The sequence below is a fragment of the Urocampus carinirostris genome, chromosome 3 (genome assembly GCF_059441175.1).
Source record: "Urocampus carinirostris isolate Australia breed hairy pipefish chromosome 3, RoL_Ucar_1.0, whole genome shotgun sequence".
Taxonomy (NCBI): Eukaryota; Metazoa; Chordata; class Actinopteri; order Syngnathiformes; family Syngnathidae; genus Urocampus; species Urocampus carinirostris.
The window spans coordinates 57,097,916-57,121,229 of record NC_142351.1 but is presented as its reverse complement, the minus strand read 5'-3'; the positions used below and the strand labels follow the sequence as shown (position 1 = coordinate 57,121,229).

Below are 23,314 nucleotides of genomic sequence, written 5' to 3'. Positions count from 1 at the left end.
AAGATCTTACACATGGTACCCAAAAAATGTAGACATACTTTAACAGCTGATAACTTAATTATTCATTATTTCTTCATAGATTAAACCCTTTGAACAGAGTAATGGAGGCCAGACTTTACTTTGATGAGAATAATTTTATCTTACATAGCACTGGAAGGGAGCAGCACGGCGGAACAGTGGTTAGCGCGTGTGCGGCACAGTTCTGAGGTCATGAGATCGAACCTCCCTGTGTGGAGTTTGCATGTTCTCCCCGTGCTTACATGGGTTTCCTTCGGACACCCCGGTTTCCTTCCACATTTCAAAAACATGCGTGTCAGGTTAAGTGGCCGGTCCAAATTGTCCCTAGGTGTGAATGAGCGAGTAAGTTGTCTGTCCCTGTATGCCCTGCGATTGGTTGGCAACCAGTTCCATCCAACGCATCATGCAAACATTGTCAATGGAGTAGTTCCCCTCCAAGGTTAGTCTATGCTTTAAATGACGATGATCCAGATTGTACAGTATTGAGGATGGTACTTGGAAAGGTGTAACAAACATGCACACTTTCCCTGAAAGATTGTGTGGAAGTAATGAGGCCAGATTCAAATTCAACGGTTCAATTAACAGATACTATTGTACCTACTCGGCACCCGAAGATCCATGTCATGGTTGGCCACCAAGTTAAGTTTTCCAGGAATGAATTGCATTTTCACATTTTTGAATAAATTCCCTGTCTTTGAAGTCAATTCTGATTACCATCACTCTGTTCAATGGGTTCAGTCAGAAGAGAGAGATTAATATTTTGAGTTTCAGATGCTAAAATCTACAAATATTTTTGGGGAAACACTGTATTCACACATGTCTTAATATTCTGTAGATGTATTTTAATACTCTCTTTATAGCGTAATGGTAGGCTGTGCAGGCTTTTGAGATTTTTTGGGATTAAGGCTGTACAAATAAACAAATCTTGACTTGACTTGTTCAGTACGTTGGTGCAGTGTTCAATATGTGTTATGAAACCAGTCAACACAATCTTCTCAACGTCATTTATTGTGGCTATCGTCAACGAGGAGAAACCTGTTCTTCATTGTCTGAGCTGCCCCTAATCCAGCCACATTTGCTTTCCCTCGCAGCCTCGTTCAAGCCTAATGATGTCAGATTAAGCTCTGCGCAACTGTCCATCTGACATGAGGGCTGGATTTGTCCTGGATTGGAACAATCTGGATGGGCTGGCTCCCAAGGTCTATAATTCTGCACACTCATACACACACACACACACACACACACACACAAACACACACACACACACACACACACACACACGACTAGATGGATCAAAAATCAGCAGAGGATCTACATGTTTACACAAGCTTTTGAAACCCGAAACTTGCCAAACAATCCCAAAAGACACGTTTGAAATATTCCCGATCGAATTTTACTGACAAAGACTCTATAGACTTTGGGTCATTCCGTCCCCCTGGGCCACATTTTGGATTTAGATCACCTCATCCCTAGATATGTCCCTACGATGCCCTTGTGCCTCAACGGGCACCAATGCCCTCCTTTCCTTTTGTTACAGGCGGGGGGCCTTAATAGGGCGAGGGGTGACGCTCGCCCCGATTTCGCTTCACCATACAACCCACTTGCGCTCGATGGCTAACAAATCGCCGGCAAACCCGCGTTGGCGAAGGTCCACGCTGATCGGCGTATTTCAAGACACGTCACGTGTCTGCCCGGTCGGTCACGTGACCCCTCGGCAGCAACCAATCGGGCGGTGCGAGAGCGAAAGGCAGAGGGTGGAGATCGTTCTTCCTTTTTGCGATTTTTAATCGTGCTACACCGACAACGCTCGCTGACATCAAACTGCCCTCCTCAAAGGTAAATTTGTTTTTTCGTTATTGTTTATTTTGGTAAAGAAGGCCCAAATCCAAGGGTTCTCTTAGGTATCTCATTTCTTCATTTTTACTCCTGAAAAGATTTTCCCCCATTTTTACAAATATATAAGTGGTCGCTGGAATTTCGTAGCATCATGTTGATCTTAATATCAGTATTGCTCACTTTTGTTCCTGACCTTTTGGATCAGCTGCCGCCCTTCCCACCCCTTTGTCTTGATTCCGTCATCCGTAAAAGATCTCATTAGCGTTTCTTTAACTTACCCCCAGTTCGACGAAGTCCCACGCGGACATGTTTTGGTTGTGGCTAGAGAATTCCATTGTACAGTTAGCTAACGGAAATGGAGCGCGATGCCCTTTTTTATTTCAAATGCTGAACTGACTCACACTGCGACGTGCTCGCCTGCGATTGTTATTCCAATTATCGTCACAAGGAAATCAGCGCTGCCATGTTTGCTAAGCTAGAAACGCGTTCCGAGGTTGCACGGAACGACAAACGTCTGCATCGTCGTTGTAAAAATCGTACTTGCGCAACACCTCAAGCTAACCGAAAGTCGTCGGGCTTCGGAGCAAACGGGAGCCGAGACATAGTTCACTTCATGCAAATTATGGCAAATCAAAATGGCCGACGCGAAGCGCGGCTTTTTTCACAGCACAACATGGTGCACCCGTACGCTTAAGCCTTTGACGGATGTTTGTAATCTCCAACTCTCAAATAGTTTGAACTCGTTGCAACTTGCGAGGGTCTTTGAGAGTGCTTTGAATATTATCGAGACTGAGGTATCGGGATTCTGGGTCGCTGATGTGGAGTGACAGCTTTTGAAAGCACTGTCATAGTGTTGTAGCATTGGGTGGATGAGCCCACCCCACCCCCCACACCCCCTCTTGCACACACCTCCCTCTCATCGGTACCACTTACAACAAAAGCCCCCACGAGATGAGAGATGCTCATCTACCAGTGAAGAACATTTCGGGAGCAAATCTTCTCTCATGCGACTCAGGTAGATTTTACTCACTAAATTATCTCGTCTATAGAAAAAACATGTATCAACGAGGTCAGCCAGAAGGCTTCCCCTGCCCCCCTTTTTAACCAGTAATTGGAGCACAAACATCCGGAAAGCTCTTCGGTTATGTGATGAAACACATAGGACTCACTCTGAATGCTCGCCCGAGGCCAAACGTCGAGCGGTCGCTATCTATTGATGCAAAATCTGTGGCGGATTCAAACAGGAAAGTTCATATCAGAAAACAAATAGAAAAACTCATTTGGCATACTTGCAAAATTACCCCGTGCACTACCTTTGACGCATAAAGATGTCAAACACCCACCAAAAACGCAAAAACCAATTGTTCAATCAAAATATCATTTCCCCTTTTTATACTTATTGTAAAATCAATTTTCATTAAAAAAAAAAACAACATTATTTTTATTTATACAAACGTAAAATCAACTTAATTATATACCATCCGCCATATCAAATATGTGTACAGTATTTATTTACTGTAAAAGTAAACTAGTGGTGACTAGGTACATGAAAAAAATCAAATATGATAAATTAAGAAAAGTAATACTTAAAATAAGCAAAATTATTTCACACGGTGGATGTCAAATTATGTTTTCCTTTTTTACTATCACTAAAACAAAATTGAAATAACTTCCAAATAAAATTAGAAAAATTGTGTGGAAAATGACCACCATCATCTGTAGATAGTAATGGACAAAAATAGTGAATATAATTAAAAAAAAAACCACTTAATTCTTAGTCCATGCAATGTATTTGTATTTTTACAGCAAAATGTCATATAAAAAGAAAATGATGTATTATATGAGTAAAAACAATAATATTTGCAGGTAAAACTGATGTATGATAAAAGAATATACTTACAACGACTGAACATATGTGCCATCCGCTGTATCAGTTATTTTTGGTCATCAAGTATTATATTTTCTTAGTATTATTCAAATTCTTCCCTATGATGTTAGATAAATATGTCTAAAACAAATATCATTCTTTGGTAGTATAGGCACATGTTTTTTTTGTATTGCCCTGAAATTATTATATTTTTGTTTCACTAAAAAATACCAAAGTAATTTTAAAAGTAAATCCTACAATAAGAAATGTCATCATTAAATTGAAAAAGAAGATTTAGAATTCTAGATTGAAAATGACTTTGCTCATTTGAAGTATTTATTCTATTTTTTATTGAGAGTAATAAAAAATATAAATATTATTCAGATAAATTGTAAAATTGGAAATATAACATCTAAAATGAGCAACATTATCTGCTAGCAAATAATGGACAAAACGGTACAGTCAAGTTTAAAATGTACTTATTTTTTTGGGTTAGTTGGATAGCTTACGCAGCATTTCTTGTAGTATGTCTTAGGCAAATACAGCCTGATGTCACCCATCCCTCTACAATATAAGTTCTTTGTACCAGCCTTGAACCAGGGACCTTTCACATGTTAGACGAACATGCTAACCACTACAGTATGTATTTTCCCGCCAATTTTCAGTGCATTTGTGTTTTACCACAAAAATTATTTTTAGAAAATAGTGAACAGGTAAAATAATATTTGTTTCTGGTAAGAACATGTACTCATTTAATGTTATTTCGTCAGTTCTTACTCAAAAACATCAATTTAATTGTGGTAAAGAATGAGAAATATACCTTTAAATTTGAAATCATCAGCTTACACACATTTTTTTATTTTACCATGTATTCGTCCTTTACTGCATGGATCAATTTTCAAAACTGATGTCTTGTATAGGTAGAATAATAATCACTTCAGGAAAAAATATTGTAAAAGAAGAATCATCCAGAATCATCCACATAGTATTGAAATGAAATTCTTATAGTTTTGTTTGCCGAAAAAGATATGAAAAATATTTTTCATCATATTTTTCAAACATGAAAATGATTTCATTCATTATCCTCACTCGGATCCCAGGGAACTATAGCATACCTGTCAACCTTTACGTTTTTGCCAAACAAAGTACGTTTATTATGCATTTTAAGACGTGTACGACGTACGGAAAAACGCAAATTTATCAATTATGAGTACCATCCGGTTTACACCGACTAACACGAAACAGCAAATCAATCAAGTCAAACGAATTTGCCGCGGTAGCCCCTATCTCGGTATCGTTGTTTTTGTTGCAAATGAAGCGAGCGGTTTGATGGAGTGAAAGGAAGTCCGTCTCTTCTTAGAAAACCGGCTTTTTCGGCTCAATTCATTAAAGAGATCTCAAACGGCTCACTTGCTTTGATGTATTATATTACGAATTATTTTGTTGTATAAAGAAGTTAAGAAAAAAAGGAGAAAATGAAAAAAAGACAAGTTTGTGTTTATCCCTTTAATCAGTATATTACCAACAATAATTTAATGCAGAAAATGAATTAATAATTGTGATAAGAAAATGTATTATTCTTCTTAATTATATTTGCATGTATTTTTTCTCTCTACTGTGAACGTCCAAGCTACTTCATTTTTGAACTTTTTTTTATAATAAACCTCATTCATGTTGAGCAAGTCGGGATCTCACAACAAAATGTTAATTAACAATATATATGATATAACGAAATACATGTACAATATAACATGTTAAACTACATAAATAAACACGTTTGAAAAAAAATATGGTGTAAGATTATTTTTTATTTTGTAAGGGAAAATACAAAATTTTGTAAGGGCATGGAGCGCTAGAGTTTGACAGGTATGCTATGGTAACTAAAATTACCAAAATAATTAGTCAGTGGAAAAAGAAAATCTTTCTTCAAAAGATAAGATTTGAACTATTTGAGTCTCTAAATGGACTTGACTGTGAGTATATTGCATCCTTGCGTGGATAATTGACATGATAGTGTCTTTTCATAGGATCTTATGGTGGGGCTATATAAGATCTCTCCTCTACTTGATGTGACTTATTTTGCAACATTAACTAACATTCTTAACCAAAATCTGGATGGGCCAATCTTTAGGAATAAAAGGACCCCAGACCTTTCTAGCCAGGGGAGCTTTTTGAATCTTTTACACATCAGCGGCCCCTCATAAAAAGCAACTTCTTCCCATTGTTGCACCAGCAGAAACGGAAGCCAAGACATAAAGAGCCGAGGCCCGAGGTTGATCTTTCTTCAACAGCGACGCACGATTCTTCTTCGTGCATGGCAATCAGACTCGGCCAAATTGGGAAGCAAGGCGATGGGTGTGTGTTGGGCGGGGGGCACTGCGCATTTTGTGCTTTGAGTTGCCCAGCCGAGCGTAAAGCGTGATTAATTCAATAGCCGCCGTAGAGGAGGAGGCTAGCGGCGCCCGGAACGTCGGGCATGACCCACTTTTCCCGTCAGATGTCATGAAAAATTCCCTGCCGTCCTTCATTGTGTCGTCTTCCCAATTTCCCGTCTCACTCTCGGACACGGGTGAGAGGGATTGAAGTCCATTCTTATAGAATTGACGAAAAATCCCAATATTCTGACCTCAAAAGGATTTATTGCTGAAAGATTTTCCCCCTTTGGGCCCAAATGATTCATCGGGCCTTGACCTAATTCTTTTGGGACCACACACTATTTACAGTAAATTGTTGTTTGTTTTTCAACTCCAATCTATAGCTGTTAATCACAACTAAGGAATGTAGGAATCTATGGTACCAACTGACCGCGGAGCTAAACTCTAACATTAAACATAAAACAACTTTCACAACGTATTTTTTTTAGCACTTATGTGCTTTGCCCCCAGTAAGGACCAGCACCACTGGATAGAGTCTTAAACCCGGATTAAGGTTTTTTTTTATATAATGTAATCTGGTCTCCTCTGGGAGATTGCAGAGACAGCTGGCAACAGAATCCCTGTCCTTATCTCTCGTTCGTCCCTTGGCCCCAAATCAAGCCATGCATGGCCTAGTAGAGGTATGAATTCTGGATGCTGATGCTAATGCCATCTTCCAAGGTCGGATGTAATGATTCATCATTAAGCAGTTTCTTATCTATTCAATGTAAAGCGCTCCATTTATTCTAGAAGCAAAGTGCAATCAACATCAGAAGCCCCCCAGCCCCCCCCCCCCCCCCCCCCCCCCAGCAAACATCTGGCTACTCTGTGCTTTTAACCCAGGAACATATTGGTTTCTTGCAATTAAAAATAACGCCACGGCAGGTCTTGATGTATGATTACAACGCTGATAATTAGCAGATGGCACTTAGACAGACGCAGAGGAAAAAGCAGCTGGGGCAGGTGATAAAAAAGATGTGTTTTCTTCCGCGCTTCTGATTGGCAGATTTATATCCTGTTAAATCAGGCTAATTCTGTTGGCCCCCTACTTTATAACCAAGCTTCGTTATAAAGTTTCAAAAAGGTTTTATGTCTCAATGCAAAGAAAAACAAATCCTCCTAATAATAAGTTGACACAATAAAATCATTTTAAAACTTTGGAATCTTCCAAAAATAGTACTTAATGAACTACCTTTAGGTGAATTTTGTCATTCGCGTGTGATAGTCTTAGCACTGCCGTCTCCTACTGAGGCTGGGTGCTGGACGTTTTTGGTTCAGAGCGCCCTCCTGTGTTTATCTTTGTAACTGACACTTGACTACCACCAGTAATTGAGGACGAGGTTCCATCTGAAACATGCTTCATTGGATATTAAAGAAAGAAAGAAAGAAAGAAAGAAAGAAAGAAAGAAAGAAAGAAAGAAAGAAAGAAAGAAAGAAAGAAAGAAAGAAAGAAAGAAAGAAAGAAAGAAAGAAAGAAAGAAAGAAAGAAAGAAAGAAAGAAAGAAAGAAAGAAAGAAAGAAAAAGGGAAAGAAAGAAAGAAAGAAAGAAAGAAAGAAAGAAAAAAGAAAGAAAGAAAGAAAGAAAGAAAAAAAGAAAGAAAGAAAGAAAGAAAAAAGAAAGAAAGAAAGTGAATAATAAAATAAATACATGAATAAATACTTTAGAAACTACTAATGTAATGAATGCAACCTAATTTCCAAATGTTATAAATAAAACTGGATTATGGAGATAAAATATAATAACCCAGGGCAAATCCTATGAATATATTTTCCAGTTACAACAAATAATTTAATTTTCCAATCATGCTCACCTAAAATTTCCCTGCAGGCCGACTGCACACCCTCACAACCCCGCCAGCCCTCGCACCTTTCCTTTCAAATCCAACATGGAGCCCATTAAGGTCCAATCAGAAGGTGGACTGAATGTGACCCTCACCATTCGGCTGCTGATGCACGGCAAGGTGCGCTCCAACTTCTCATTATGGCAAATTGCAAAGCAGCATTCGAAAAAAGGGCTTATTATTACTTTTTTTCTCTGCAGGAGGTCGGAAGCATCATAGGGAAGGTATTTGCATCAACTCACTATTCCAATGAAGAATTTTGATTGAGAAATAATGCATGAAAATAATGTCTTCTAATACTTACAGAAAGGGGAGACGGTGAAGAAAATGCGTGAAGATGTAAGTAGATATTATCTTCAGGCATGCCCTTGATTAGCGACTTAGCATAACTTAAATTTGCTTGAACACAGAGTGGAGCCCGCATCAACATCTCAGAAGGCAACTGCCCTGAGCGGATAGTCACCATCACTGGGCCGACGGACGCCATCTTCAAGGCCTTTGCAATGATAGCATACAAATTTGAGGAGGTAATGGCATCTGTATCAGGGGTCAGGAACCTTTTTGACATAAAGAGCCAAAGAGCAACATATTTCAATTACAGTATTTATTCATTTAGCCTATACTTCACATTTTCTATGACATAGGAAATATCTCAAAGTTTGGGTGCGTGTTATACACAAGGATTACGGTATACTGTATTCTTTCCGCTCCCGAGATTTAAGGGGGGCAGAACCACCCGCGAAAGGTAAAAATCCATAGAAACCTTTATTTTTTTATTTATTACTCAAGAACAAACTTGATTTACAGCCTCAAGTACTTGTTTCAACAAAAAAAAAAAAAAAACTTTTTACAAATAACTTATTTAAAGTCAAATCATAATTTTCAAAATACCGTAATTATGCTGCTTTAATGCACATCCAGTTCACTTTACGTGATACGTTGTCGCAAACTGCATTCACTATACGGGTTTTATCCATCAGAGACCATATTTCTTTTTATTGTCAAACATTTTTGAAAAAGCGCCAGGGAGACCCTAGGGAGCGTCAAAGACCCGCATTCGGCTCCTGAGCTGCGTCTCTGTCTGTATTGCCGGATTTGTTCAATGATTGATGAGTCGATGGCAAACAGTTTAACCCACTTCAAATGTTTTCATTATTTTACGATTTGTGCTCAAAATTATAAGATTTATCTCCTCTCTTCCAAATTAGATAATTGTATTTCATTGTTCTTGTTTTTCATTTTAAAACACTATAAATCGTTTTTAAAAGGAGGACATTTTCTTTTCAAATAAATAACAAATGAAATATGAAGTTAGAATAACAATCTGCCCAAAGAACTTCTTGTTAAATTGCCGTGTGGCATGCATGGTTAATGACAGACTGGTAAATACACTGGATTTCGTGCCGTAATAATTGCATATAGAAGCTGGAAAAGCTAGAAATTTTTAATTAGGATGTTACCAAGCAACTACATATTGCTTCTTGGCGTGCCCAAGGACAACCCAAACAAAACAAAAAACACAATTCACAGCCGACAATGGAGGCTTCACTTCTGGTTTGTCCTTTTAGAACTGGCTTACAGTGAAATAATAATAATAATTTTTTTTCTGAACAAAAACTTTAATCATGGTTCCAGTTCACATGTTGAAAGGGTGTTTATTTTTTCCAAATTAATGTACCCCTCTACAAAGGAGATACATTAATTTCTGGATTGAGCCCGTATGGAGAATTCTCTCTCATCTTGAACACATTTTTATTTTGAGAAATAACAGAAAACCAATTAATCTGTTGCCGGCCTCCAAAAATCATCTTCTTGAGCTCTAAAAGAGCATTCAAATGGCAACATAAAAATATCGTGATAAGAAAAATAAGATTATTAAAAATCCAAGTTTATCGATAACACTTTCCAGGAAAGAACTTGGTGGTCTATGGAGGAGTGAGGGAGCACAAAAGAGTACAAGCTCGAGCACTCGGCCATCTAATTGTAGTGACTGGAATATCTCTTAAATTGGATTATCTCTGGTATGTCGGGCAAGATTTTTGCTCGAATGGCTTCTAGTTAGTATCTGTAACTTCTCATAGTTAGAGTAGCTCGTATGTGAAAGGCCACTATGAACTGAATTGTCATTCCAGGACATTATCAACTCTATGAGTAACAGTCCCGCCACCAGCAAACCCCCGGTGACCCTGCGATTGGTGGTCCCAGCCAGTCAGTGTGGCTCCCTCATCGGCAAAGGGGGCTCCAAAATCAAAGAGATGAGAGAGGTAGATCCAAGAATGCTCATCCCAATCGGCCCATGTGAACACAACTGCTCTCTTTTGCGGTTCTTTCACCAGTCCACAGGAGCTCAAGTCCAAGTGGCGGGTGACATGCTCCCCAACTCCACTGAGAGGGCAGTGACCATTTCCGGGGCGCCGGAGGCCATCATCCAATGTGTCAAACAGATATGTGTGGTGATGCTGGAGGTAGGCTAGTACCTTGATTCCACACTCTAGCCATGTGATATATGAAGCACCGAGTAACGGGCACGTTGCATTCAACAAGGGCATTTGTTTTTGACTAAACAGATCAAATATGCTACCCCAAAAATGTCAAACTCTATTTGGCTCTGAGGCCTGATCCAGAATTCCGGTTCTCAGGTGGTCCAGATCAGTGAATTAATTTCAACTCAAAACCTTTAGCTTTGTTTTTCAGGACTGTGCTTTATCATTCAGCCTACTTCAGTAGCTTCCCTTCATATTAAAATCACAGATGACAAGTGATCTTTTCTGAGCATATCACATCTTTCATACACAAGAGAAAAAAATGAATTATGTGTTTGGCATTAAATGTGTTAACTGATGAGTGAATGCAATTTTCCACCTGGACAACTCACTGTGCTATACAAACTCAATTGTTAGCTACAAGGAAATATACAATTTTGCCTTAATTGTGGTACCGGTTTCAAATGAATACAAAAGAAATACAATATAAAGAAGTAAGCTTACAATATTTCCCGCGTCCTCCTTGTCTGTCGCCCAGAGCATAACAAACGGGGGTGTGCGCGCGGTTTAGGGTAACAGTCGCCCGGCACTGGTGTGGGTGGGTCGTCGCCGGCAGGGTTTGGAGGGGGCTCGGGAAGTCACAATTCATCAAAGCACAGTGTTTTCGGCCTTTTCCCTCTGTTCCGCCACTCGTTTTCTCGCCGACGGCATGTGAGTAGCCTTAGTTCGTCCCGCCTCTCGCCCGAACCCGATAACAACCATGTCCCACCTTCTTTCGGGGTCTGTCTCCCTCAGTACCATCGTGGTCTGGCTGGCTTAGGAACCTAAACCCAGTCGTCAGGTAAGCAACCCCTTTCTACTCCTTCGGGTCGGGGCAAAGCTTAAAAGTTCAAGCCATGTTTCAAGATGGACATGAATGCAAATTTCTAGGTCCTGGTACTAACTTGTTCAGTCTCCGTGCTGGACATCAACACTTTTACACACTTTTCATGCCCTCTTGCAGCCATTGGTAGCAATTGGTTTGTATTTATTGACATAGGTCATAACTTTTTACATAAATGGTCTAGAGACTTGATTTGTTTTTTGACGTATATTTAGAAATTTAAGACAGGCCATATGTTTGACAAGCCTGCGCTAAACGAACCGTCTGCACAAACAGCTGTCCAGCGATCCATCATGATGGCACCCGGCACGGATGCCTGGACCATTGCCACACGACTGTAAGTCTCCAAAGTGCTCAGGTGGCCTCACTTTTAATGTATATAGCGTCATCATTATCCAGTTGAAAAAGAAGTTGCAGGTCAATCACAAATTGGACGTCAGCATGTGAAGAGCACTTTTGTGTCACAGGTTGACCCCCAGCCCCCTGCCCCAGGCACCGTCCCTCTCGGTCTCACTGAATTTCTTCCTCTTTTTCTTCTTCTCTAACACTCTGTCCATGTGTCACACCTTCTCCTTCCCCGGTTTTCCTCAGTCCCCACCGAAAGGTGCCACTATCCCCTACCGCCCCAAGCCTGCCTCCACCCCTGTCATTTTTTCAGGTGGCCAGGTAAGAGCAGACCCACTGGGGGCGTCCACAGCCAACCTCAGCCTCTTACTGCAGCACCAGCCACTGCCTGTTAGTGTCGCACCAGGTTTTATTCTACCGACCCCTAACCCTTTTTTCCCCACTGCACACACACAATTCCCACCCTCACTTCACTCCCCCCTTACCTGCCCCCTCAACTAGCATGAAACCGTCACTACTGTTCGCTTTGCCCTCACTGCCATCCATCAGCCAGGACTTGGGATAGAAGGCACCACAAGAGTCATTAAGGGATGATTTGGCTGTGTCTGCTGCGTATTATTCTGGGGTTGGAAAATCCATCAACTTCGCAAGGTTCAGCCAACTCAATAAATTATTTATGAGAGCTAAAAGCAGACAAGAAAAATGTCCATGCTGTTCTAAAAATGAAGAGGCAGATCTAAAGTTATGTCCTGATTTAGATACTGGGGGCCAACCAGTGATCAGACAGAAAGATAATCTGAGCAAATGAAGTCAATTTTGCATATGTGGGTAAAGTAACCCAAGGATTGTACTCAAAGAAGAACAAAGATACTTCATGAAATATTACTCAAGTAAAAAGTAACCGTCAAAAAATTCCTCGAGTATATGTAAAAAGATACAAACATAATCAGACAGTGGAACGAAAGGAAAAAAGTCTAATCTTTAGTTGACTTTTAAAATAAAGATAGGAAACAAATTGATTTTGACCTTGCAAGGAGAAACAGTAAAGGGAGCCTTCAGGTAGAGAATTCCATTCCCCGTTTTTGCCGCCTTCATCCCCACTGGTGCGGAAACTTGTCTAATAAAAGCACCCCAAAAAAATGTGTTTTTCAAAATCTGATATTGACGTTACGTCCACATACATTCCAATTTTATTTCCTGTTCTTCTATTAAGCAGCGTCTGGATTTAACTTTTACAGACTATGTGATCAGAACAACTGTCTGAATAAATTAGCTTTACTCACTAATTTGAGAGGAGAAGTAATAAAATCAAAGTAGATAATATTAACCTGAATCGACTTAAGGAACGAGAAGTTCAAAATGCACTGTGGCCCATTAACCCCCTCATAAATCCTTACTACGAATAAGAGCAGCTTTGCTGATATTGGATAGGGTAATTTCAAAGTCGGACAATACTCAGCAATACCGGGATGGTATCAGAAGTGGAAAAGATGTATGGATACAGCCCTAATGAGAGTGTAGCACACCAAGATGAGGACAAAATCATGATCGGTGGAGATTTAGTTTGGGAGAAAATTGAGACTTTTCAAGATCTGGGAAGCTTAGCCTTGATGGAAAATTGTTGTCGAGTTTTGTTCAAATTGCCTTACTTTATAGAAGACCACAAAGTTTAAGTTTCATGGATCTGAGTCATACTCACTGTCTTATCAGAAATCCACACTGTCCACACTGTCCTGGAAAAAAACAAGACTGAGAAAGAACTTCTTTGTTTTCACGTTTCAACAAATGCCCTTAAAAAATGGTCTCCAGACGCGTCTTGTGATCAAAACCACTGTTTGGCTGAAGGAATTACAATAGTTGTGCTCATGAATTTGATACTGTTAACCTGAACGATTTGAGGAACTAGAACTGCCAAATTTAAACTCTGTTGTGCCCGACTAACCTTAAAAGGAAAATCCCAATGACTGATGTCTCATCAAAAATCCAGGGTCTACACTGTCCTACACAAAAACAAGACCAAGAAAGTATTCCTTTGTTTTCGAGTTAAGACGGACACTCTTAAAAAGTGGTCTCCAGACCTGTATTAATATTTTTAAAATGACAATAGTCAAGACAAAGGTTTTAGTATGTTAGTAGTTGGCACTGAGTTCTCAGCAGATCATCACAATTTTTTGCTAAGCAGACTTGTCATTCATTTTAACGCTACAGTTGCTGTTTTTGATAGTGGGTTGAAATTTGAGTTCTGAAAGCTGTTCTTTTGTCACCAACACAGCACAATCACATGACTACCCCCATCTCCACTCCTCCCTTTTCACAGTGATCCCATATTGATTTGATTCAACTGGATTTGATTGATGATAGATCAAAATTACAGCATTCAATATAGTGCATGCTCTATCTAAATTTAAATAAAAGGCTCATTTGTGTTGTCGCAACATGTCATAAAATTAAAAAATCAAGGTCTTTGTTTCATGTTTGCAGGCTTACACAATCCAAGGACAATATGCCATCCCGCATCCAGATGTGAGTGCTCGCCCAACCAGGCGCTCCATTGCATCCAAATATCACTCTTGGAAACTCGTCAACATACCTTAATATTCAACGCTAATCTTAATATGGCTTTGATATCTGTCATGTAATTTCTATACTTTCTTACTTTGAAAACACTTGACTTCCTTGTCCGTTCTCTGTTAAAGCTCAAGGGGCTTGGCCTGCAACTCACAACATCAGCCAATGTTTCTATTTACATGCATACATGTAATGTTCGCCTCGTTGGCAAGATGTTCTCACCAGTACTGAGTTTCAAGCTACTTATCATTAATTGAACTTTAAATGGAATGGTCCTAGAGGGCTCTTAACTTTGATATCGTAAATGAGAGATTGTTTCTATTCCCAGAACCTTCACCCCCTAAGCAAGCACACAAAACTGTGAAAAAATGCCTATGAACAGAAAAACATTATTTATTTAGTCGTATTTTGCACATTCTCACTGCTCATATCATTGCACTATTTTTCTGATGCACTTAACTCGAGACTGTCTAGAAACACTACTTTGTGAATATCTTGTCATCTGTGCCGTGCGATGAGGTTCCTATCTGGTGATGCAATGTCATATTTACAAGTGATTGAATATCCTTCCTATCCATCACTCCACAAGAAAGCAATATATAAATTGTAGCAAAGAAAACAATTGTTTTATTGTCTAACCTCATCTTATAAATGAAGTCTTGTTGTGAATAAAAGCATTGATCAATAGGTAATCATCCGTTCTGGAAAAAAAAGTCCATGCAACTAGAAAAAAAAATGACTGGATGGCATGAGTTGGTGTTAGTTGGTTAATACTATCACTTATTCTATTGTATGGGGATGAGTTGTGCGCCACATCAGAATCATTGGTCTTACCATGGCCCTCTGCCACAAGGCAAGAGAATTGCAAGCCTGACACTTACCACAGTAATGCACTACATACTAATTGTTTCAATACGACAGTATTCATAATATAATATGAAAGTTCGGCCATTTTGAAAATCCCAAAATTGTGGTGTCAAACGAGAAAAAAAATCAACTATTTGATATATTTCCATGATATGTGAAGAGACTGCCGCACCTGCCTCCCCTTACTGCACGTCACTGTACATCCAAATAGTCTTTATTTGTTTTATTTTTATTTTAAGGCTTTTACGGCATGCATATCCCAGAGTGACACGTACATTACTTTCATAAATAAGACGATATAGAAAATTCTAATTCTAATGAACTAATGGACCCATACAAAGCGGATGGACGTGCAGCATTTATTCATTTATTTTCCAGACACTTATTCTTAACCAGAGTTGCAGTGGTGCTGGAGCCCACCCAGGTGAATTATAGGCCGTGGGCAGGGGACACAATGGACTAGTTGTCAGCCAACACCAGAGCACCGGAGTTTTATTAAATGCACTCACATGTTGAACTTCTTGTGCATTATAGCAGTACCATCTTCTGGATTAACCTTCCAAAATAGGATTCATTTTTGTTTTGCCACTATTACTTGGCTCCCTATTCATAAAATGATTTACATGCATAAAAAAAGAGAGGAAAAAAAAGATTACGGAAAAATATAAAGGAAAATAGTTTAATCTCCACAACAAGCAAGTGAGGCCAAGCCCTTTATGAGTGTCTTCACCTTCACCTTTTTGTGTTTCCTCAGATCCTCTTGAGTCTCGTAGCATTTTGGACAGACCTTTTTGTGTGCGTTTGTGTGAGAGAGTGTGTGTGGGTGTATATGTGTTTTCAACGATAACCTCATAGCTTTGCTGTCCTCCTCCTCCCCCCCTCAGCAGTTGAGCAAGCTCCACCAGTTGGCTATGCAGCAAACCCCCTTTACCCCCCTCGGACAGACCACCCCTGCCTTTCCTGGTACGTACCCACCTACACGACAACCCTCTTGACCGAAACTCCTTCTCTCGTTTGTACCTATACAAGTCAATATCTTCTTCTTCTTCTCTTGTTTTTTTTCTTCTTTTTCTTTAACCTCTTCTTCTTGGCTTACTTCTTCTGCTTCTTTTTCTCATTCACCTCTCTTTTTCTTGTGTTTTTTGTTTCTTCTTTACATACTTCAACCTAACCTCCTTCTTCATAGTCTTCTTCTTTCCACCCCCTTCTTATCATTATTTTTTTTCTTCTTCTTTGTCTTCTCCTTCTTCAACTTCACTTCCTTCTTCATCTTCTTTTTTCTTTCACCCCCTTCCTCTTCTTCTTTCTCTACTTTTTCTACTTTGTAGTCTTCTGGTTCTTCTTGACCTCCTTATTATTGTTGTCTTCCTCTGTTTGCTCTGCCTCGGACATGGCCTGCTGGTGGTCTGCTCTAGTTGATGTTGAGGTTTTTCCCGTAGCATCCTTTCTAAATGAACAATGCAACTGTCTCTAAGACATTCTGTCAAGAGTAGTGTCAGCGCTTTTTTGATGGACGCCTTTGGGCCCAAAGCTGTGCCTTGCTCAATTTCAAACCACCACTGTGTCAAACTGTATTTTATGTATTTTTCCTCCCTTACACTTCCTCCTTCTGGTGTGGTCAGCAGCAGGTCTGGATGCCAGTAACCAGGCCAGTACTCATGAACTCACCATTCCCAATGATGTGAGTATCAAAGAGACCACTATACAATTTGACGATATCATTTGTGACCCATCCGATTGCAGTATTACAAACGTCACAAGACCAACATGTGCGTATCCTGGCCATTCTAAGTCCCACTCCCATTCTTTTCCCAGCTAATAGGCTGCATAATTGGACGCCAGGGAACCAAAATCAACGAGATCCGTCAGATGTCTGGGGCGCAGATCAAAATTGCTAATGCCATGGAAGGGTCATCGGAGCGCCAGATCACCATCACAGGGACCCCCGCCAACATAAGCCTGGCCCAATACCTAATTAATGCAAGGTAAATACTTTTTCTCTCTTTTTGGTCTTTTTTACATGTTTAGTGCATGTCTAAATTGTTGCAAATAATGTTCACCACGTTGTTATCATTGGCAATAAAGACTATTCTATTCTATTCTAATCTATTCTATTCTATTCTATTCTATTCCATTATATGTGGTAAATTTAAGCCTCTTCCCAATGTTTCTTCCTTTAAAATGTTTCTGTATGACTTTCATAAGTATGTAAAAAGCTCCATGGGCCATCTCAGTGAAAAGAGCCATTCAAGCAAATTGCCCAAGGGATGTCAAGAGTACTTGAGTAAAATATAGTCTGATAAAGGTAACGTAGGGCAGAAGTGACTTCTTTGCTTAAGCAAAAGTACAAACATACCAACTTAAAAATAAAAAATAAACTGTCCACGCCATCGCCAAAAACAAAAGCCCAGTTTCAAAATATTGATTGTCTATTTTTAGAAATCAAGGGTAGTGGTTAACGGAACATTAGGACAGCAGAAGGAATTATAATGTATGCTCATTTAAGAAGTAGTATTTTCCACTGTGATAACATACAAAAATATTTTTTAAAAGAATAACATTACTGGAGTACATGCTTATATAGTATTAGCCTAAGAATGATGGTCCTTGGATTACTTTTTAGCATTACGGCTAACTAAGCAATATTTTTAAAAATAAAGTATCTTTTAAGTTTAGTTAAGATGGTGATGTCATTACTTTCAAGTGTGTTTAGCATTACCCCCACCTAGAAATAAGATATTGGGCGGGGTCAGGCATAAATTTCAAACTTCGGTGCCGAAGGACGCCAGGCGCCGAAATGCAGCCTTGGGTTTACTTCAGGCACGGTCCTTTAAATCAAGTTAATCAGTCGGGTTCGAGCTGGTCCGGGCTTTTATACCTGCGGGCTGGGTCGGTTTGGGCTGGATTTTCTTTGGCCCGATCTCACTACTGCCCCCAACTATGGTGTTATCTTTAAAACTTTTGAAAGCTTTTTGCTAACATGATGCTAATCTGAAACGTTTTCAGTTGTTGGTCATTGGTTACAGTGACTTTTTACAAATTGGCTTTGATTTTCATTGCTGATAAGTTTCTATTTTTTGGACACTCAAAATAAGGAGAGCAGACATCATTGGTTTTTGAACTTGAGAACAGGGAAAAAAGTCAAACCTCAGATAAGAGATTCCAAGCTGTTCATTAAAAAAATAACTCAAATAAAAATACTATAAGGCGCACCTAAAAGCCTTTATTTTTTTCAAAAGCTGACCATGCGACTTATAATACAGTGCGCCTTATGTATGGATCAATATTAAGTCGCAAAGTCTTGCAACTAAGGCAAGCAGCCGCCGACTAGATTTTCCCCCGAAGGCGAAGTAGTCCGCGGTGTATGCTGGGATTTATATACCGGCGTTTCATTTCCTAACCAATGTGTCAATCATTATTTGAATCAGTCACTATTGGCTAAAGTTATTCGGGGGTAAAGGGGGCAGATCTTTTTTATCATATACAGGCTCGCATAGGCTAAAGGGGCGAAACAAAGCTTGCAATTGGCCGAAAAAGATGAATGTGAATCACACGTTGGGTTGCACTACGACATAGAGAATACATTTTTTACTATTCTGTATTTGTAAATATTTTACTCTCCTGGATTTACTACACTCACGGTTGTAAGAAGACCATGGTTACGTATCATTATTGAACGTGATGGCTGCAAGACAACTTAGGTGAGCTATGCGGCTTTATATTTTCCCGGTATCTTGTTTTAGAACAATCTTGATGTTTCTGTGATGAGACTATTTTTAAACTAAATTCAATTCAAAGTGTTTATTGTCATATGCACAATAAATAACCCCGTTTCCCTGCACAATAAAATTCTTACTTTGCTGTCCACACAATTGCCAGCAAAAAAAAAAAGGAAACTACAAAACTCAATTCCAATGAAGTTGGGAAAGTGTGTTAATTGCAAATAAAAATTGATCCAAGTAAATTGCAAATTCTTTTCAACCCATATTTAAATGAATGCACAGCAAAGACAACATATTTATTGTCTTCACTCATAAACTTTATTGTTTTGGGAGAAAATCATCAACTCTGTAATTTGATGACAGCAACACGTGCCAAAATAGTTGGGACAGGTGTCAATAACTACTCAGAAAGTGGATGAATGGAAATCAACCAACTATTTGCAGGTGAACAGATGAATTAGCAACAGGTGAGAGTTGTTACTGGGTATAAAAAAGGGAGACCCGAACAAGCTAAGTCATTCACATGCAAGGATGGGGCGAGGTTCACCTCTTTGTGAACAACTGCGTGAGCAAATTGTTGAACAGTTTAAAAACAACATTCCTCAAAGTACAATTGCAAGGAATTTAGGGATATCATCATCTACAGTCCATAATATTGTGAAAAGGTTCAGGGAATCTGGAGAAATCACTGTGCGTAAACGGCATGGCCGTAAACCATTATTGAATGCCCGTGACCTCCGAGCCCTCAAGCGGTACTGCATTAAGAACCGACATCAATGTGTAAAGGACATCACCACATGGGCTCAGGAACACTTTGGAAAACCACTGTCAGTCAATACAGTTCGACGCTATATCCGTAAGTGTGGGTTAAAACTTTATGTTGCAAAGCGTAAGCCATTCATCAACAACATCCAGAAACGCCGCAGGGTTCTCTGGGCCCGAGCCCATCTAAAATGGACTGATACAAAGTGGAAAAGTGTTCTGTGGTCTGATGAGTCAGTTTTCCAAATTGTGTTTGGAAATTGTGGACGTCGTGTCCTCCGGTCCAAAGAAGAACAGAACCACCCAGACTGTTATGCACGCAAAGTGCAAAAGCCAGCATCTGTGATGGTATGGGGGTGCATGAGTGGCCAAGGAATGGGTAACCTGCACATCTGTGAAGGCACCATTAATGCAGAAAAGTACATCCAGGTTTTGGAACAAAGTATGTTGCCATCCAAACAGAATCTTTACCATGGGCGCCCTTGCTTCTTCCAGCAGGATAATGCCAAGCCACACACTGCACGTCTCACGACAGCGTGGCTTCGTAGTAAGAGGGTGCGGGTGCTTGACTGGCCTGCCTGCAGTCCTGACCTGTCTCCCATTGAAAATGTGTGGCGCATTATAAAGCGCAGAATAAGACAAAGGAGACCCCGGACTGTTGAACAGCTGAAGCTGTACATAAAGCAAGAATGGGAAAGGATTCCACTATCAACGATTCAACAACTAGTCTCCTCACTTCCTAAACGTTTATTGAGTGTTATTAAAAGGAAAGGTGATGTAACACAATGGTGAAGAAGCCCCTTTCCCAACTACTTTGGCACTTGTTGCAATTATAAAATTCTAAGTTTATCATTATTTGCTTATGGAAATAAAGTTTATGAGTTTGAACATGGATAATCTTGTCTTTGTGGTGTATTCATTTAAATATGGGTTAGAAAAGGTTTGCAAGTCATTCTATTCTAATTTTACTGACATTTTAAACTTTTTCCCAACTTCAATGGAATTGACTTTTGTAAGAAATGTTTGGCATTTCTTGAATCCCAAGACTTTAACCTTCCGAATGATATTTGGAACGATGCATTTGAGTGATTGGTGACATCGTACAGACACTGTTTCCGTACATGTCTGAGACACGTATTTGCTTCTTTGCAAGCTTTCGTAATGTTAAGGGGGTAATAAGTTTGACTGAACTATCTGACTGTTTTGTCGACGTTCCAATTGTGGCGCCTTATAATCCGGTGCGCCCTATGTATGGAAAATATAGGACCAAAAACTATTTTTTGGAGGTGTGCCCTATAACCCAGTGCGCCTTATAGTGCGGAAAATACGGTACTTGTAAAAAGCAAGTAAATGCAAGTACAGGACCGGTACCCACCTCTAAAAGGAACTTGCCCACTTCCAGGTTCCGAGACGTGGCGGCCATGTGGAACGACCCATCCTCCATGACCTCATCCTGAGCTCCCTGACTGGCTCTTCCATTTGGCCCTTCCCAACGACTGATTGACGACGCCCTCCGGACTCTGGCTCTGGCTCTCTGAAAATCCTGATCACCGGCCGCCTTGGATCCGCCATGAACCAGCGAAGGCCGAGCGCTCATTTTAATTTCAGAGAGTCAATTAAAAAGAAAAAAAAGTTAAGAAAACTGTTGATTACATTTTATTTTAGAGAAACTGTTGAAGCATGTTGAATGTTTATTAGCAAACAACTTGTGTTACTTTTTTGCTTTTCTGTTGATCTCTTTTTCTCTGTCAGTGCTGCGTTATAGAACATTTAAGTAAAAGATTGAACATTTTGTAGAAGTAGTTCTTTGCATAAATTACAGCTCAGTGATGCTATCGGCAGAGTGTGGTGGGATGTAGCCAAATTTTTATAATCTATAAGCCTTTAAAAAACAATACTGGACTATTCCACGTCCATCCTAATTTGCATACTTCTCAAATTACATCACATGACCCTTTTTAGCCAATGGTATCACTCCTGGAGCCTCCCTTTTTGTGTTTATCGCCCACAATTATGTATATTATTGCTTATATTGCATGTGTTGAGTGTTGTATCGTTGTGTATTTGAGAAGAACCCCTTCAGTGGTCCTTGAAATGTTATATCTTTGTGCTCCTACTCTTTCCCGCTCATGTTTTAAGCATCTTTTCTGGCCGCTACACCCTGCCCGGACCTATAGCCTCCTTCTATTAGTAGTGCATGAAAGGAAATTAGACATAAATCAGTGGCTACAACACTGACTGGAAATTTACGATTGTTAATGAACATACTGTATTTGCTTTGTACGAGGACTTTAATGACTATATGTCGACTACGCGGCGCTCATGCAATACGCGATTCAACGCTTCACTTTACTCTGGACCGCCTCGACGCGCGAGGAGGTGAGTTGGCCTCGGGCTGAGTCCAAAAGCTTTTGTCTCCTTTCCTTTGTTGCGTGGAAGAGTCAGTCGCAGGGCAACCCAAAAGAGTTTGGACTAAGCCAAAAAGGTATTTAGAGGCCAAAGAATGTTGAGGGTTTTGTCGGGTGGCAGGGAGGAGGGAGGAGGGGAGGGTGTGAGGATGACCTCTCAGTCTTGTTTCTCGATTGTTTCTTTGTGTCCCGTCTCATTCATAGTTTGTTGGACGCTTTAGGTTTGAATGTCTTTTTATGGTTGCGACTGCGTTTGTCAGCATCGATAATTTGTGTGCAAGCGGCTTGACAAACGCAGTTTTTGTTGTTCTCATCTGTGAACGTTAATGGGAAGGAGGAAAGGATGCTATTCCGTCTTGGAGCTCGATTCTGTGTCCATGTAGACAAACAGCCGTTGAATGTTACTGTCCAAGTCACATGGTCTACTTCATGTCCAACAGCGTTGCTGCGTGATTTTATTTTGCAGTTTTCACTAAAGGCGGTCTGGATTACAATAAGATTACAATATGATGTGATAGTTGAGCTGAGCAATGTAACAGTAACTTTGAGTTTCGATCATTCGGCCTGAATAGAATGTCAAAGAACAAACTGTCATTCTTTTATGCACAGATGAGCAGGCGCAGTTTATATGATGGCCAAGAAGGAATATTGAGTGGTGATTTCAGTAACATCAACATCCGTGTTATGTGTTTGCAAAACTGTGTTTATTTACATTTGTGTATATGACTGAAGCAAACTGCAACTAATGCAATAATAGGGTGCAATGTGCAATTATTTATTTGTTTCTGTTGTCCCCACTTCACTTGTAGACAGAAAAGCTATGTAGCTTCATGCAAAAATGTTTGTTTTATTATTTGAAGTGATTTTTTTTTTAAAGATTTTTTTTTTTCAGCTTTTGTTTGCGTGTATTGCAGTTTGGAAGAAAAAGTGATGAAAATTGGTAACTATTTTGCATTTATTTGCTCTGTGCAGATCTATATTAGTTGTGAGTACTATGTTTAATTTTAAAGTGTTGGTAAGTATACAAACAAATAAAGTTTCTGTTTTTCTTTCTGTGACTGTTGAAGTTCTGTGTTAAAATATATTCAAAATTGTCAAGACATTGCCAAGTATGAATATTTCACACATAATTTTTGTGGTCTATGAAATGGACGGAATTACAGATACAGGGAAAGTGCTATTTTTTAGGTGTTTTGTTTGTCATAGTCAAGGCCTTACTCAAGGATATTCGATGTTGCTGAGCATCAGTTTTGGGAATGTGACTGTAAAAAAAGCAACTCAGTACTTCTTCCAAAATGTA

At 39.6% G+C, this 23,314-nt stretch overlaps 1 protein-coding gene across 4 annotated transcripts; it reads left to right on the top strand.

Annotated features, from left to right (window-relative positions):
- The first annotated feature begins 1,602 nt into the window (after positions 1-1,602).
- Positions 1,603-23,072, top strand: LOC148370225 (poly(rC)-binding protein 3-like). Of its 4 annotated transcripts, none has more exons than XM_088332620.1 (13): positions 1,603-1,854; positions 7,964-8,096; positions 8,177-8,200; positions 8,283-8,315; positions 8,387-8,503; positions 10,109-10,240; positions 10,313-10,441; positions 11,934-12,077; positions 14,169-14,210; positions 16,010-16,085; positions 16,748-16,803; positions 16,938-17,107; positions 21,009-23,072. In XM_088332620.1, exons 2-13 carry the CDS (start codon positions 8,022-8,024, stop codon positions 21,061-21,063), a joined length of 1,053 nt encoding a protein of 350 aa, XP_088188746.1. In that variant the 5' UTR covers positions 1,603-1,854; positions 7,964-8,021; the 3' UTR covers positions 21,064-23,072. The 4 variants fall into 4 exon arrangements, with proteins under 4 accessions (XP_088188746.1, XP_088188745.1, XP_088188743.1 ...); XM_088332619.1 differs by having other exon boundaries at positions 16,745-16,803; XM_088332617.1 differs by having other exon boundaries at positions 16,007-16,085; positions 16,745-16,803.
- Positions 23,073-23,314: the final 242 nt, after the last annotated feature.